General features: G+C 38.5%; 1 protein-coding gene across 8 annotated transcripts in view; it reads right to left on the bottom strand.

Annotated features, from left to right (window-relative positions):
- The window catches only part of MYO6 (myosin VI), a 112,718-nt gene that overhangs the window by 63,931 nt on the left and 30,219 nt on the right, over positions 1-18,568 (bottom strand). For 6 of the 8 annotated variants that reach the window (XM_054821266.1, XM_054821274.1, XM_054821267.1 and 3 more), the window contains exons 2-7: positions 17,841-17,979; positions 11,629-11,698; positions 6,919-6,992; positions 4,754-4,883; positions 3,661-3,766; positions 1,379-1,434 (exon numbers count right to left, since the gene is read on the bottom strand). In XM_054821266.1, the coding sequence (XP_054677241.1) occupies positions 1,379-1,434; positions 3,661-3,766; positions 4,754-4,883; positions 6,919-6,992; positions 11,629-11,698; positions 17,841-17,957 (553 nt within the window). In that variant the 5' untranslated portion in view covers positions 17,958-17,979. Of the gene's footprint in view, positions 1-1,037; positions 1,304-1,378; positions 1,435-3,660; positions 3,767-4,753; positions 4,884-6,918; positions 6,993-11,628; positions 11,699-17,840; positions 17,980-18,568 lie in introns of those variants that run through there. The other 2 variants (XM_054821271.1, XM_054821272.1) reach the window with 2 other exon arrangements.

Genomic DNA, 18,568 nt, shown 5'->3' with positions numbered 1-18,568 from the left:
ACAACCATCTACAAATCTGCTCCTATAAAAATTAAAGAATGAAGGAATAACTACAACTGTTGGATAAAGTATGGATAATATTGCATCATTTAGTAGGACAACATGAACATTAACTTTTTTGGTTTGGCTAGATTTTCTTTTTTTTTTTTTTAATATTCAGTGCTCATGAAAATGCAAATCTGACTTTCAAAACTGACTTCTTAAGAGATTTTTTATAATTATTCAGGTATTTTACATAATATTAACAGTTTTAAAGAAAAGATTATGAATTAAAACAAATTGCAAGAGGTCTTTCAGATAGGTTAAAGGTTCCTCTAGTAATACATATGCTGTAAGCATGCTCATTAAAATTCTGCCTAAAAAACTTAAAAATTCATGCATCAGATGGTGTTTTAGATTAAAAAAAAAAAACTCTTCTAAGAATACCTACAAGTACCAATCCATTTTATGGCATACTGCGTCAGGCATTATCCAGCTCTTGGCCACTTTCTGAGTTCCTTTAGCACACAGTGGATTTCGCTAAGGAATTGGTTTAAGCAAACCCACAGCAATGAGAGATTAAAGCCTGCAGCACTTCTCTTGAATAATCGAGTGGCTCAAATTTGAACACAGAAAAATTTAAAGCAAAAGAAAAAGTTTCTGGTTTAAGAAAAAGACAGAGTAATGAAATTCTGAAATAAATCTACTATATGCTATAGAAGACTAAAACTGACATGTGAAGCATTATTAGATTGGATGAGGGTTGTTTGGTTTTAAGATATATTTTCTCAAAAAGTTATTTTCTGTTCAATTAGGAGGTGCACGCAACATTAAAGACACTCAACTGGATGATCAACACAGTCTCTTCTGACCTTGTTTGGGAGTCGATTATAAAGATAGACACAATGAAAGTCTTAATCCGAATTATGTGCTTTCTGACAAGAAAGACGTAACAGAAAAATAACCCAGAACCATCATTTGAAAGAACTTCCCTGCTTTATCTGACTTTTTGAGAACTTTATGGTGAGGAGGAGGAATTACTCTTTACTGGTACTCACAGATAGTAACGAGAACATAATCTTGTCCTTGCAGATTGCATACAGCTTAAAATCGAATCTTGGGTACACACGTGTGTGAAGTTCAACTCAAACACACACTTAAACATTTTCTGGATCAAGGACTGTATGACACTATACTAAATAAAAATAAAGTGAATCACAAATAAAAAAACATGTTTTCAAAATTTAGGATCAAGGTAAACTACCAGCAAATTATGCCCTAGGAAGTCTGATAGTATTTCCACCCTAGCTTTTATTTAGTTGCTGTTGATTGACATCTCAAATTTGAAAAAAAAGTTAAAACATTGGAACGTTTAATTCAATTTAAGACAGCACAGTACCTTCTACAATTCTATCATCAATATCTTGGCCAGTACCATAAGATTCTGTCAAATACCTGTAAAGCAAAATAAAAATATTAGTATCTTTCATGTGTCAGGTTACCTCAATTCAACAGCGTGCATGGCTGTGCACCATAATTACTAACCATTTAATCAAGAGAAAGCATATTGAATTAAAGTTCCAAATACCTGTATCTTTTAAAATAAATGCTGTTTGACTTTTGGTTTTTGTTAAAAAAAAAAAAAAAATCTTGCGGACACCAGATTTTTTTCTTCAATACTTCAAGACACGTCAGAAATTTCTTTTAGACATGCATATGCAAATTACACTTTTATGCAGATATAATAAAACTATTACTGTACTATCTGTACTTATTAATAATCTTAGTAAATGCATAAGCTTTCATGTGTATTTACTGAATTAAACACTTGTTTCCATTCATACAGTTGCAGCGTTCATAACTATTAGCGTTAATACTAATACTTTTAGCAGTGTTCCAGTACCTGAAGGGGCCTACAGGGAAGATGGTGAGGGACTGTTTACAAGGGCTTGTAGTCTTAGGACAAGGGGTAGCGGCCTTCAGCTGAAGGAGGGTCGATTTAGATTAGATGTTAGAAAGAAATTCTTTACTGTGAGGGTGGTGAGGCACTGGAACAGGTTGCGCAGAGAAGCTGTGGATGCCCCATCCCTGGAAGTGTTCAAGGCCAGGCTGGATGAGGCTTTGGGCAACCTGGTCTAGTGGAGGGTGTCCCTGCCCATGGCAGGGGGGTTGGAACTAGGTGACCTTTAAGGTCCCTTCCAACCTAAAACCATTCTGTGATTTATGAATAAAAATCCCACATGGAGACAGCGAGGTAGGAAATTGCAGATGCATAATTAAGGTAAGATTCAATTTAGCAATTGAAGAAAGAATTTGAAAATAAATCCAGTAAGTTATTTTCTTCCTGCGCACAGGGCATGCTTTCTGGAAATTCGCAAGTAAATCTGGGACGACTTAAAAACAGTTCTTGTAAATAGGGCCTTCCAAAAAAACTTTAGGAGCTGTATTAGTAACCTTTTGCTTTCTGATCACAAAAGGGAGAAACCTTCCTTTTAAAACTCAATAATGTTTTGTACATGGACTCTATGGGGCAGGTGGTGGGGAGAAGCAACAGCAATGATATTTGTCTGCTGTGTAATCAGAACTTCCTTTGCTGAGAAGTGGAAGAATGCTCCTTTGAGAGCATTCCTCAGTGCCTGCTGCCTTTTTTTAATTTTAGCATAAGGACCAAAGTTAGGATGTCCCCCGTAAGAAATCATTACCAGCACCTTGCAGTAATTCTCACAGCTATCTATTAAAGGTTGCACAGAGGCAGCGAAGAGCAGTATCAAGGACAGCCAGCCAGCCATGACAATTCTTCATGGGATGTGGAATACTGCTACTGTACATAAATACTAGAGAATACATGATGTCAGGGAAAAGGGAATTAAAGATTTATACAGGGAAACAAGGACAAGGAGGGAAGGGAGACTATTCACACTGACTGCACGGTGCTTCCCTGGATAATCAGGCCACCTATGATATAGGTGAATTTAATGGAGCAGTGCTCTCCAGTTACAGTGTTCCAGAGCGATAGAAAGCAGTTAAAGTATAACACAAATATGGTGAAAAACATTAAAGAAATCATATAAGAGGAAGCAAGGTTGATATATATCAGCAATATGGCCTCCATGTAGTTTAATATGCTTAATTTAGTATTTGTCACACATGAACATCAATAAACAAATACATCCCATTATTCAATCTTGTTCAGTAAACTGAATAGGTTAAAGTATATTACAGAATCCCTGCAGTCATCTCAAAATCAAGAGTTAAAAACCCTGGATACTCAACCAAACTAAAAAACACTAAGACAGGGAAAATGAAGAAATGCACATTTATGGCAAAACCAACAGTGTCTTGCAAGATACAGTTAAAATGCCTAGTTCCGTTTTTATCTACCACAATACCAGATGTGCAATACCAAAATGGCTGCATCATAAACCATAATAACTACATGATGTCACTACAACTGAGTTAAGGTTTCTGTGAGTATGTAGCAGTTTCTGTATTTTATCATGTCAGCATTTAAGTTCAACCCAATTAATTTATTGTATTAGAGTGCAAACAGAAGCATGTATGTACCCCTACTGAATGGTGTCTTAAGCCTACTCATTCCCTTACAATTTGCTCTGTCTGTATGTCAACCAAATGCATCAACACAAGAGATTCACAGAGTGATTTTGGTCCAAAAGCACAAACCTCAAAACAAATTTAGTGTTCTCTGTCTTGCCAGCTCCTGATTCTCCAGAGACTATGATGGACTGACTCATCTTAAGCACTTTCATGTCACGGAATGCTTTATCAGCTTAAAAAGAAGAATACATTAAACATGACAAAAATTAACACTCAGGGGAATTGCAAGCACAATGTTAAGCTACAATGCAAAAACTAAAATGTAACATTTTTTCAGGAATAAAAAGTAAATCTTTACAACTGAGTGCATTACAACTTATTAAAGTCTGTTTCCCTTTATATTATAGCTGCTCACCCTCCAACACTGACATGTAAGAGCTTAAAGTCTTTGAAAACAAAGACCTATTCAACTATATTCAGGACAATATAAACCAAAACCAACCACCTAGAAGTAAATCTCTTGAATTAAATGTATTTACAAAAGAGTAATCAATCTTTCTTTAATATGTTTTTTAAAGGGAAACTTTCAGTTGTACTTTGTAACATCTGAGAAAAACAAACTTGGGAAAATGCGAGTAGTTTTCTTGTTATCCAACAGGTAGTGAAACCTCAGCTATTTATACGTTTGATTACAGTACAAAATGCAAGACAGTGAGAAGGCTTTTACCAAGTCAAATGTTGATTTGTAGTTTCCAAATTTTTTTCCTTAAAAAAAGTGACTGAAATCAGCTTTACCACGTTAATACCATTTCAATGCACTTTCTGCCTATAACACAAGCATATAAAAAGAAACAGTGCGTGTGCTCTGGCAATGTAATAAAAGGCAAAGGAAATCACTAGACTGAAAGACAGTGCCAATCATAATTATGTCATTTGTCACTTGTCAAATCTGAATTTATTTTTTTTTTAACAGCTGTAAAATATATTTAAACTGCTTAGATATAAAACACTGGAGGTGCAGAATAATCATAACAGGGTTGCTAATTTACAAGTTCTTCAAACTGCATATCAAGGATGAGAAGATTTGCAATTTTAGCAATCAGTGGTTTTATTTTATAATACTTTAAAATAAATTAATTACTGTTGGTGGCAATTTATAGATAACTGCAAAGTATTTAATGTTTCTTTTGTAGAAGACAAATAGAGGCTCAATACATACCAATAGCAAAAACATGTGGTGGCAATGTTCCAAGTGATCTGCCCTGGTACTTTTTAATAGTGTCTGAAGAATAAAACTTAGGTATATCAAAATACGGATTCACTGCAATAAGAATGTTGGCTACATAGGTCTGTGAAGAAAACAATTAACAGCAAACTATTAGCTAGCATCCAATCAAGTAGTTAACGGCAATTTTCTATTACTGTTGAAGACTATAACCCAAGTATAACAATTACATTTACAATTCTCTTCAGCTAATGCAGATACAAGAAGGGACATATTTTCAGAGTTCCTCTAATTATCTTCTCAGGACTTCTATGCAATTCTCCTTCTCTCAGGAGAATTTCCTAACCACTGAGCTGCAGAGCATGTCCTGAATTTGACCTTTCCCCCAATCTCCTTTTAAATTATCTCCTATTGTCCTAGTTACTGGATGAAGGATAGGACGCCACAACCTCCTCCTCAAAAGTGAATAAACTAAGCTCCTGGCTAGCATAACGCACTCTCCTCCAGTGAGGAGGATAATTTTTCAATATCTAGTGGAAGCGACTCAGCAGGAAGGACTGACAGGATCCTGCCTGGGAACGCGCTCAAGCCAGGCAATAAAAGCATTCAGCCGAAAGAAATTAGCTATGGCTGCTTCCACGGTGAGAAATACAGAATGCAAATGTTCTCTCACAGAGAAGGAATTTGAGAAAAGTAAGTTTTTAAGTTTCGGGGGAAAAAAACCTCAAGCAACAACAACACAACTTTCAGAGCTTGGTTATAATAGCTAGATTACATGCAGGGAAGAACAGATGTCTGAATCACAGAAAAAAGCAGATTTGCAGGAAAAGGTATGAAGAAAATCAGATAAACCTTCAGCTTGAATAACTTATTTGGTTTGCTGTTACTGAGCACATCCCTAGACAACTGAAATTTGGATGCTATCGTGATATGTTGGTAGAGGCCTGGATCACACACAATATGAATATTCTTAGATGTTTCTATTTTCAGCACTTATTTCACTGAAGGAAAACATATGCAGTTCTTCAAGAGCTGCAAGTACTAACATTAGTTTTCCTTTTAGTGACAAGACAAATACTGTTAACTAGCATTAAACAACAAGCAAATAAATTGTTGATTCGAACTGTATCTTGAAGTTATATGGGAAAGGTAGTTAAAGTATAAATCAAACCTTCCCCTCCCAATCCATCCCCCCAAAAATACACCTGCTCAGGACAACATAGTAGTAGTATTTGTTTAAAATGAAGCTAAATGCTATCCTACCTCATAATCAGTTCAGTTTTAGAATTTTACTTCCTTGGAGGTTTTGTGGTTTGGGGGTTTTTTTAATCATTATTTTTCCAGAATGGAAATGGCCATTTTTATTTCTTTCTTTATTTTAAAGCTGGTGCTTGATCTTAAGCCATAAAGAATTTATAGCTATGTAAAATTAACTGCAACAAAGGAAAACAACTATACTTACTTTATTTATATATATGAAATGGTTTAACTCAAATTCATTTTAGAACAGTACGCTAACACAAAAATTTATTATTTTAACACAGACACTTAGAAAATATGTAGAACTGTTTTGTGTTATTATTAGCCAGTTTTCTTGTAGAAAAAAAATAAGGAAGAAAGAAAACTCTTATCTTTCTTCTATTTCACAACTGTCAGTGTCCGGGCAGATGGCAAGGACAAAATGTAATTTAGTCAGAATTCATTAAGTACAATTAGGCAATTCGATAGCAATATAAAAGATTAAGATGGACATCTGAGCTAGGAGGTGTCAAAGACGGCACCTGTTTGCTTCGTTCAAAAATAATGAAGAAAGAAAACCATCTTTGTTAACAGCTACTCCATTGGCAAAGTAAGTTACCTGAAGAAACAGACCTTTGTGATACAACGCTGTGCTATGGTTGCACGTGAACAGTCATGTAGAGAAAAATCTATTGCTCTGGCTGGTAAAAATTAGCTAACATTGATGTAATTAAAGTGATTCAGATCTCAAACAAGGTATAATTTAAAAAAAAAGCGCCTAAAACCTCCTAAACTTCCAATGCTACCATTTCCGTTTAGTTTCTGTTACAGGAAAAAACTGAATTGGAAACACTTGTTTTGTTGATTTTTTTGAAAGGGCATCTATCATTACACTGGTTGTCATGACACACAATACTTACGTAAATTCTGTCCTTACTGTACCGAACTTTGATATTGTGAAGCAGAGTGGCCTCATTTAAATACATAAGGGAACCTGCAAATAAAAGACAATCATATACCATTAAGAGCTCAAGGCTACCTTTGTGTACAACCAAAAACCGAAACCTTAGGATTAAGGAGAATTTTACTTACCCTCTCTTTGGTTACAGTTTAATCCTATCAATCATTTCTTTATACTGTCTTAAGGCAGAACTGCTGGCTCAGTACATGCTTCACAAACCTGCTCTTTACTGTACAGCTGGAGTTACAGAAATAAGCTCCCTTTCACCAGCCTTGGGCAAACACAGTGCATCTCCCTCCGTGCTGGACCCTAAGCGCAGAAACCGGTGCCTACCAAAATCCCTAACACCGACTTTTTTTTCCCTTCCTCCCTTCCAGCTCCCCTCTCCGATCTCAGCCACAGCATCCCCAGGGTAATGCTGCCTATCTGACGTTTAGAATAACTGCTGACTCCTGGTGATTTTTAGATGTTTATAGTCAATCGGGAAATAATCTCTAGAGGCAGCAGCAGGCATCATTGCAACACCAGGCACCAATGCAACCTTTCGTGTTTCGATTCTGAATTTTGTTGCTACTAGGCCTCCTCAAAGAAACTGCTAGGGGAAAAAAAATATTAACAAAACCTAGCTTTGTTTTTCTCCTTAGCTCGTTAATATAAAATAACCCAAGCAACTCTGCTGAAAAGTTACAAGGCAGCAGCTCAAGGCAGCGAGCGGGCACCCACAGAAAGCTTCAAATCATACAGGTTCACATTCTGGCAAAGCTGGTCCTTGTTTTCAGCTGTAAAGCACTGGAAAACGTTAGCAGCCTTAATTACAGAGGTTATTACCAGTTCCCACTGTAACAATATTACAAACATTATCCCTAAAACAACTGAGGGCACTACTCATTACACAGCCTCAGTTTTCAAATATGCTCAATCCTCTTTTTCTCACCACTTAAAATTCAAGTGCACAACACTATTTACCTAGTTACAACTGACTGACTACCAAACTGGTAAACCTTACAGTATTAGTACCACTTAAAAAGTTGTGTACATCTGACTGCTACTGATGGATTAAGCGCTATGCCTGTAATGGTAACTGCTACCCTGCACCTCACATGAGGGCCACATACCCACCTCTCATCTATAATGACCAACAAAGTTGTTTCTCACTTTGGACCAAGTGGCATTGATGCCCCTTCTCAAGAGCTTCAGCAGAGAAAAATGTATTCCAGTTTATTTACACAACTGTGCAAGAAGGGCTGCCAGTTCTTATGACCTAAAGTCAAGCTGCCGCGCCACCTCGCCCTGCCAGGATGCCTCAAGCGCAGTAAGCAATTCTTAAATTCTCCTTCAGTGCTCCTCCTGCTGAACCAAAGGATACTGGCAAAGGACAATGGGAGCTTCTCAAGAGCATCTGCGTTTTCATTTTCAATCTTTTACCCTTCTTCCCACAGTGGACCGAGGAGTGGCTGCGGCTCTGCCTCCTACCACCCACACCAGCCCGGCCTGAAGCGAATCACAGAATCGTAGAATGGTTTGGGTTGGAAGGGACCTCAAAGATCATCTAGTTCCAACCCCCCTGCCATGGGCAGGGACACCCTCCACTAGAGCACGTTGCCCAAAGCCCCATCCAACCTGGCCTTGAACACTTCCAGGGATGGGGCCTCCACAACTTCTCTGGGCAACCTGTTCCAGTACCTCACCACTCTAACAGTAAAGCATTTCTTTCTAACATCTAATCTAAATCGACCCTCCTTCAGCTTGAACCCATTACCCCTTGTTCTGTCACTACACTCCCTGATAAACAGTGCCTCTCCAGCTTTCCTGTAGGCCCCTTCAGGTACTGGAAAGCCGCAATGAGGTATCCCCGGAGCTGCCTTTTCTCCAGGCTGAACAGCCCCAACTCTCTCAGCCTGTCCTCATAGGAGAGGTGCTCCAGCCCTCCGATCAGCTTCATGGCCCTCCTCTGGACTCGCTCCAACAGCTCCATGTCTCTCCTGTACTGGGGCCCCCAGAGCTGGATGCAGCACTCCAGGTGGGGTGACACAAGAGTGGAGTAGAGGGACAAAGCCAAAGTGAAGGCAGGTTCAGCAGCAACGCGCAGCCTCCCTCTGGCTTGCATAGCTCCACTGAGTAACAGCCCTTCCTTCCCTTACATGACTGAATATAGCTTTGCTTCATATGGCTGGAGTCGTTCAGGCTTCTCAAAGGACCTTGCAACTTCTGGGTTCTTTAGAAGAAAACATCTTCCCCCGCAAAATATCCCTTAAAATCTCCTCCTCTTGTGTCTGGCTTGGGGAGGGCAGGGTGTTAACTTTTGAAGTTTGCTAATTTTTTAAGTCATTTGGATTCTCAGTATTGAGTTGAGAAACTACTATATAGTAATTGTCTACATGCACTTAAAGAAACGATCCTCTCCCTTGACTGTACCTTCATAAGAACCTCTCAGGGTTTGCAGTAAGTTTTAAAGGAAACAGTCATCAGCTAAGCATCCTAATAAAAACTTGATAATTATCTAAACAACAAAGGACCCCAGATTTCTGTGCATCCCCAGTGCTCTCTTTGCAAAAGGATTCCAGCCCTTGTTAAAGCAGTTATACCTGCAGATTCGGTGCATAATGGCAGCTTGCTCCCTGAGGGAATGTCACCGCCTTCACTCAAGACATGCAAACTAAGGCCTATGTCAGCAACTTTAAAATGTATCTTCAGAATAAATCCTTTAAAAGAGGCATCTATATCCAGAGGCAAAGGAAGTCACCAGAGAAAGTTCTGAATATTCATATGGCTCATGCCTAAATATAACCAGTGTATGTATCTGCATTTAATAGACCATACATTTACTTATGTGCACGCACAAAGTTCACAGAAGTGAAGTCAGGCACTAAAAGCTAGGAAATATCTATGTCAAATTCACTTACACTGGCTCTCCTGTGCACACAGTGAAGCAGGGTTTGTATGGAAAATAATTTTATCAAGTAATTGCAAGGCTCTGCATCTGTAGGACTTTTGGGTTTTTTTTAAGATTCTTATCTGATACCCTGCCCCCCCCCATTTTTTCTAAATTGTTTCACCCCAGAAATAAAATAAAAAAAATAAAAATTCCACATATGGTGACAACCCGCCAAAACTGAGTGGAGTTGGGACAGGGGGAGAAGAGTGTGAATAAAAGTAAATGCTTTGTCTCTGTTTGCAATATTTATTGAAAATGCACATTTAAGGAAGGGTTAGATTCTCAAAGAGGTGTTTGATACAGAAAGGATTACTGGACAAAGCATTTTTAAATCTTATATTTTACTCAGTAAGCCAAAGACGACGTTTTCTCTGACAGGAAGAATGGTTTAACCTAATTGAATAGCATTTTGCTGGAATCTCAAATTATTTCCATAATCTCATTCCAAATTTCAATTCCCCAACACCAGCACGCTGAGGGGCCACGACATCTCAGTAAAATCATTGCGACAGATGCACAGATTAAATGCATCTCCCTAACAATCATCATGTGCGGAGAATACAGATACCAGCTATGAAAAGTTTCAACCCACGTAACGTTTGCAAAAACATAAGCAACTGGAAACAAGGCTACCAGCTTGGTTCCACCTGTAACGACACTGTACCATGTAAGTCAGATCCCAAGCCTCAGGTCTCATCATCTTGTTCCTTACGGAGCAGCTGTAACAGCTGTATTTCCTGTCACGGGATATAAATACTAACACCTATTCCAAAACAGGAATTGTGGTTAAATCACCTAAACAACTTTCAAAGTCCTAGCCTCTATTTTAAATGAAGAACAATAGAAGATACTTTTGCCCACCATTTACAAAGTTATCAGTATTTTCATCAACCAGCAAACACCATAGGAAACGTTTAAAAGAATTGCCTTCATCGGGTTTTCAAGCCAGGAGAGTCTCTGTGATGTGCTCACACAGAACAACAGCAGCAAAATACTAACAGTTCTCTACAAGCTGATGCTAGCGCTTACTCACCTTTCTTGGTTCTCTCTCCCCAGATTTGAATACTGTATTTCTTTCTACACAGCTAACTATAAAATATTTAACAAAATAAAAGCCCTGCAGATCAACTCAGAAGTTTATTACACAAGTTCACCTCAAAACTCCTTCTCCAGCCGCACTCCTGTATCCAATTCACTATAAGCTATGTCCTTTTCCAGTGGCCTCGACTGGTCCAGGTTCCTGTCTCCAATTTTGGGAAAGTTAGCTTAACATTTATTTTTAATTACCTGTACTTCTACAGGAATGCTATCTGAGAAATGGGTTACACGCAGGAAAATGCTCTGCAATACAGCTGCTGATAAAGCAACTAATTCTTTTGCTGCACTGTAAAATTAATAGTTAACCCCCATAATGCTGAATGCAGTTGATCCTCATGCAATTAGGTGACATCTGATATATATTTGAAGTCAGGTAACAGTTGTATGTGGGAATAATGTAACTATGACTTCCTCTAAAATGTGTTAACCTAACCAAAAACTAGAAAACACAATAATGTTTAAAATGGGCTTACACTAAGAAATTTACAGGACTAGTAAAGGTCATACATAAATACAAGCAAAGCAGCAAAACAAAAACTACAAGGAAGAAACAGGAAGCTTGTAAGGAAACAATATTCTCTTCTATACAGGTTATTCTTCTCAAATGTATAATTTATTCTTAAATTCATAACTTACAATTATCTTCTACATCCTTTTTGCTGTCCTCTTCCGCAGGAAACACTTGATTGACAGCAGCCTGGAAAGTCTGTAAGATGAAAAACATTAACATTGTCAGAATTTCATGAAAGTAGAAATATAGTTCAAAGATGTCTGATGCGATAATACAAGTGAGTGCACTGTAATTGTATGTGGTTTAAAATGAGGTTGCCAGTGTTATACTTCAGCAGGGGAAATTTTACTGAGATGCAGATAGGAGCTACTGCATTTACATTACTACAATATTGCAATAATATCTGATGCTCATTTCCAAAATTGTATGTAATACTGTAATATTGTGTAATATAAAAAAATAAGGTAAAAAAAAGTATTGCAAAGGGAACAGCTTTGTAGAGGACACATAACTTCCTCAGTTTTGGGAAGAAACACAAAGAATAAAAACCCAATTATTAGTTCAGTCAAAGGACTGTGCTGTCATTATCATATGCTGTTTTAAAACATTCCTACTTAAAATATAAATGTTCAGTACATAATATCCTCTGTATCTCCAAATACTGTAGTTTTGGTTGTTGCTTGTTGAGGTTTTTTCCTCCGATAAATCAATACTAAAGTAAAATAACACCTTCCTTCAACCCTTGTGTTCCAGTTATACAAAACAGCCATTTATCAAGTGTTCACCTCCAACTGGAAAAATTCATAACGAGCAACTTTGTTTCTTCTTTATTCTCCAGAAATCATAATTTATATTGTTGTACAAAGGAAGGAAAAACATCCCAGTGCACACACATTACAACATCTGCACAAAAATACCTATTGTAAGAGGCAGAGTTTTAATTAAACTTTTTTGTTTTCTGTAGTAATAGCTTGTTTGAGCTACCTATGAATGAACAAAACCCCTGCTGTACCAATTAAACACGACAGCCGCCGTGCTGCTGCAGGCACAGTCTCCTTTTCCCCATGGAAATGGAGACAAGAAGTCTAGCCTAATATTTGAAAAGGCAACCAACTGCATCTAAAGAATGACCTTAATAAACAAACATGTTTGCTTGCCTAACATTGTACTCTGCAAGACAGTCCCATGAGAAACATCTCACAAGGAAGTTTAGGGGAACGACAGCAACTTGCTTCATCTTCGTTTCAGTACAACAGACACAGCTTGTGAGCTCTTGTAGCTTACACCATCACCAACAGCCACAAATTCCAACTCCTTTTGAAGCGGGAAGAGTTCTTGGAGCAGAACTAATTGCTGCCAGTCGGAAAACAGTAAGTCTACGATATCCCTTCCCTACAAAGCTATCACAAAGTATGCAATCTGTAGCCATAATAAATTGTATTTTGTCATCCCCTTATCAGGATCTAATGCAGAAAAATACGCACAAGGAGCTTTCCTAAGGGAAATGGAACTGCTCGATCACGTTGGAACATCTGAACCGTCATCAGACCAGCTTCCTCCAAAATATCCTTTATCAGAGCCTGGTGGAGCCATGGAAGACCTGAACGTCTTTACCTGCCTCAGAAAGTTGCAGCTGCTATTCAGAATTTTAGCAGGCAGAGACACTCCCCCTCCTTTCCTCCCTCTCACAGTTAGAACTTATTATCATCATAATTGTCTCTGCAATTTTGTCAACGATAAAGGTGTCTCTTGTTGGGTAAAGATATATTTGAACACAACAGTTTCCCACGTAATCAGTTCCCTGTGCATGAAACAGTGGAAAAGTTTAAAAAGAGTATGACCGGCTTCATGAAAATCTAACTTCACTTCTTGTTCTTGTCTGCCGATGTGTAACCCAAGTTTAACCACTAACACAGAATTTTTTTTCACGGGAGAGAATGAACACAATACCCAGCTATTCTGTAAGACTCTTCACAAATCACTGATACTTTAACATTTCATGGATCTAAAGCAAGCCATACCAGAGGAAAAGGAAGGAAGAGGTTTTTTTCCAATGTCCTCACCACTCAGCCTTCTGATCCAAGATAAATTTCAATGAAAAAATAATGAGAATTCATGTTGCATTATGTCCTCCTTCATTTTTTCACTCAATGTGAATTGTGAATTAATTTCTAGAATATTTCAGAAGTGATAAAACAAATAATAAACAATATGAAGACTTATCTGAAAGCTGATGTTTTTCTGTCAGACTTTTTTAGATCAGAACATGAAGCCTAGTTTCAACCACATCAACAAAGAATTTCACTCCTGTATGTCACAGTTGGACTACTGCTTTATGCAAGGTGATTGCTTGTTATGTAGGTAAGTATATAAGAGCTAGCTAGATATGCAGAGCTCTGAGTATTGCTGATTACTATTAAAATCTAACATATTAAACAGGAAAATGTGCAAGATATCCCAGGTCGATTAATAAAAAATTATCCAAAGAAATTCTTTACTATGTTGTCTTTTTTTTTTTTTCCTCTTCCCTAAAACATTTATTGTAAGGAGAAAACACTTCAGGCATTTGGTGGAAGACTTTTGCATTAAGGCATAGCTTAGGAAAAACTTGTTCTGGAGAGGGTAAGACACTAAAGTGGTCTCAGGAGCCAAAACAGAGTGTTTAGGGGGTTTTGTAGGGGGTTTCCCCCCCCCCGCCCCGTAATGAAGCAGCCCTTGAAATCCAATGGCAATCTCAATCTCAACTATTCTCCCAGAAACTAGATGAGTGAAAAAAGATATCTTTCTATTCAAGCAGGATCTCCTTTCTACCATGTAATCCAACACGTGTAACCATGCCTCCCTTTATACCTTCCAGATACAGACAGGAGACATCCCTACCTCTCGGCTGTATTTCACAATCCAGCCTAAAGCAGTACAAATGGTGCGTAAGATAGACAAGAACACGTCTCATTTGTGCAAGCAAGCTGCACTCACTGCTAAAAAAAAAAACCCAAACTCTTAGCTTAAAACACTGAACTTTGGACGTTCTGATCCTTATTTTCAAAGTGCATTTATTCATTTATACTTAGCCCAGAAAAATACCTTTCTGGTTATTCACAGCATACCAGAGCAGGTGCCCCACAAAGCCCTCCATGACCCTTCAGAACTGGCACAGGGCCGTAAGGTGTCTCTCAGTCGACTGCAGAAGGGGTGTCAGCCAGTGCCTGCCGCACCACACGCCTTCCCAATGACTGCCAGAAACTCGTTACGGCTGGTGCTCTAGGAAATGCCTGTCCCCCACTCCTCAGTGCCACGAGGGTCCCAGGATGGCATCTCAGGGTGCAAGACCCTCTGAGGCATCTCTTCCTGATTGCTTTACTTGCATTTGCTACCTCCGGGAAAAGAGTAAATTTCACGTTTGGCAATTCCACTGTCATCTGCCTTCTCCCTGCAGCTTCCTCTCAAGCAACACAACAAAATAAGATATATGCAAATATATGCAACAGGATCTGAGGTTCGGATTCCCAGTAAGTTCAGAGAAGTACACTCCAAGTAGAAGTGTAAATGCAATACCAGTTGAGTGTAACAACTGGCTGCCTTTCTACCCGCCCCCTTCCTTGTACCCCTTCCTAGTACATCAGCGGGCGACTGCTGGTGGGACATGGGCCAGGGCTCCCAGCCCCAGCTCCCCAGTCCAGTTCAGAGCCCATCCTCATGGTAGTGCTCCAGTCATAGGTGGGACCATGCTCATTAGCAAACTACTCTCCAACTTCTCTGTTGTCTTTCCAGTCATGGCATTTATCAGCCTTGCAAAACAATGATCTAGTTTTTGGGGAGTAGCTCCCATCATGTAACACATGCATCCTCTGTTCTGGTAACACGCTCCTACGGCTTGGATTACTCTTCCTTGTAACGTGCAGGCTGGGTGACTCAGATCCCCACCTCCCTTTAGACATCCAGACTCGGCACAGAAATGTAAATGCCGCTGTTAACTCTGTATAGGCTGGGGTACCCAAAACTGCTATTGCTGGTTTCTAAGTAAATCAGTGTGTTGCCCAGCTACCTTCACCCAGCCTGGACCGGGTAACTTGGTTTCATAATACAAAGCAACCTACGGCCACGCTGTCCTCCTGCCACTGCTTGCTGCCGTCCTGAAAACTTTCCACTTCTTCATTTTTAAGGTGGATCCGTTCTCTGACCTCATTTGCTGTGTCACACACAGCTCGGCAGGCAGAGCCAAGAGGGTGCCACTCTGCAACTCCAGAGTTAGCTACGGGTGGGGAAGGGAGGGAAGATTTTAAGACATCACAAAACTGCTGCCTTACAGCATTTATTGCAGTTATTAACAAAATATTTTAATTAACCATTAAGTGGTATAAAAGGCAATAGTCAAACATATGCATACATATTTTCTTTTCAGCCTGTGATCTCTGATAAGTTACCAGCACCTACAGAGAATGGATATGACATGTTAATGACCCAGATTAAAAAATAATAACAAGTTACACTGCCCGGATATGTTTACAAGATCAGGTTACTCCTCTCCTCCCTGTAATTATCATGGGCAACTCCGAAGCTGCTGGATCACTCCTTCTTACTGAAGAGCACTTTCGGACTATCATTTTAAGTAAACAAAGTTGATAATAATGGGTATCAATGCTGACTACTTCAAATTAATGGTATAAGTACACAAGAACATAGTCGTCTTAAAAAGACAAAAAGCAATGAGAAACATTTCACTATAAAAAGAAATCAATGACACCCTGAAAAGACTGAAAAGGTAATCAAGAAAATGTTTTATTCCAACTCTATTAATATAAGGAAGTTTGCTAAATGGAAATATAGGACTATAATCTCTATGGTATTTAAACTGTGAAGTGTTTGCTCCCTTATCTAAGTGAACATTAGGCCTTTAATTGATCTGCTTAATTTAAGAAAACAGCCAATAGCAGAACAACAAACTTTGTAGACAAAAGAGATTGTTTGTTGTGAACCATGAAGCAGAATATTTGCATTTTAGGGTCATATTTGTTTTCACAAAAAAACCCCAAAATTATATATGCTCCCTGAAAGGAGGTACATTACAAATAAATCGTGACTCAGGAACCTCCTTATTGCCAGTTTCTGTTTCAATCTACAGACTTTTGCTCTTTATCACATCAGAACCATTTGGGGATATAAACAGAAGTAGTGGTAGGGGTCAAAATCATTTAAGTCAGTTAGAGACTACTTAGCCATAGCTTTGGAATATTTAATATTCTTGTCTGAATAATTTTGCTCTTCCCCAAACTGAAGTACAAGAATGCATACTACTACTACTACTAAACCTACAGACTTTATCTCTCACACACAAAAATCAGATGTTACGCTTGCTTTATATTTCTAAAGGACAGTAAAATCAACTTCCTCTCCAAGATGTAGAAAAAAGAAGTCCTATAAACATTGCCCAAAAGGAAGGACTGCTGCATAACCTTTTGACCTGTGACAAGGCATTCTCCACTATTGCTGATGTGAAAAAAGAAGTTACAAAAAACATTTTGTCTTTTCCATACCTGAAGATACAGAAAGGACAAAATTGTTAGAAAGGGCACATATCACATATTCACAAAGAGCAAAATCACAACTTTTAAAACAGTGTGTGATCTTATTCTGGCTGGTAAAAACCAGGATGCTGACCATCTGAATTAGGATAATTGGTAGATACAAGATGCTTCCTATAAAAACTGACATTTAATTACGACATACTGAACCTGAAAGATGTCACGATAAGTGAAGCAGTTGGAACACACCAATTAGGATGAATTATTACTTCATTTTAAAAGTTACATTTATTTTGCCTTTCATTTGATGTAGCAATTCCCTAGGACCTTTGTTTGACACCGTGTTGCTTCTCAAGGTACTTTAGGTAAGAGGATTCATGTCTCAATCTTCATCAATCTAACAGTAAGGTGTCTAATCTAAGCCAGAGTCTAGGACACCCCTGTAGGTCACACTCTATGCATGTAAGGGAAAAGAGAGAAACTAATCTCAACAGCAGACTCTTAACCAGTCTCTGATTTAGAAAAATAAAGTATACAGTACTCAATCAAATGGCTACGAGTTTCAATCCTCCTTTCACGAGCACATATGCACATGCAGATTAATTAACAGAAAACACCCACTTCGTATCAGTGGGATGTTTCATTTGCAATGCAAGCTAAAGCTAAACAAAGATCCTTAGCCAAACTTAGATCAGAAAACTGATTTTCCACTCCTTCAGGCTGCGTGTAACTGTAGATATTGGCAAAGATTTGGGCTACAGGTAAAATGGTTTTTGTAAGGTTTTTCTCCATTCCTTTGTTTGTGAGACCCTTACCTTGCCTTTCTGATTCAAAGGTTCAATAGTTAAGTTGTCAGTGCCGATGTCCACAATCATCCCCATCTGAAACCCATCAGTTGGGTGTGGAGCCCAAACGGGCTTCCCGTCCTCCATTGTTGGATCTATCCAGTATTTCCTGTAAGAAAAAAAAAAGGGAAAAAAAATAAAAACCAAACAAAAAAATTTTGTATACAAATTTAGTAAGCTATCAGGATTTACTAAACAGACTTTAGTTTATTATGATTATTCCTATTATTCAGTGCGGAAGGAACCAGCCTGCAGGACAAGATTCTTCCAGTCTTTTCCCAACACAATGCTTTGCTTACAGAGGACACCCTCAGACTTGAGCATGGAGAAGATTCAAGAACAGATCAATTTTTAGGGGGTCCACAGACTGCTCCCTGCAGGTCTTTCCACAATTTCCCTATCTCACAATCAAAACAGAAGTACAAGACAGATTCAAAGCTAAGACTATAGTAGGTGTATATATACACATATACGTGTACGCATGTATCGACATACACATATATATGTGTATGTGCACGCAGTGGGTCATATGACTAATGGATACTTGTCTGTACCTGATTTAGTGTGTAAATACTTCAGTTTCTGTAACGGGCACATGTCAAGGCATGTGAGCAGAAATCCAGTCTCTTGACATTTGAGACAAATGAACGTGCTCACTCTTTCAACGTGGCTTTTAAATAACCTATGAATATATTTGG

Source organism: Grus americana, chromosome 3, assembly GCF_028858705.1.
Source record: "Grus americana isolate bGruAme1 chromosome 3, bGruAme1.mat, whole genome shotgun sequence".
Lineage (NCBI taxonomy): Eukaryota > Metazoa > Chordata > Aves > Gruiformes > Gruidae > Grus > Grus americana.
Note: the sequence above shows the minus strand (reverse complement) of the source record. Positions and strands in the feature narration are given on the sequence as shown.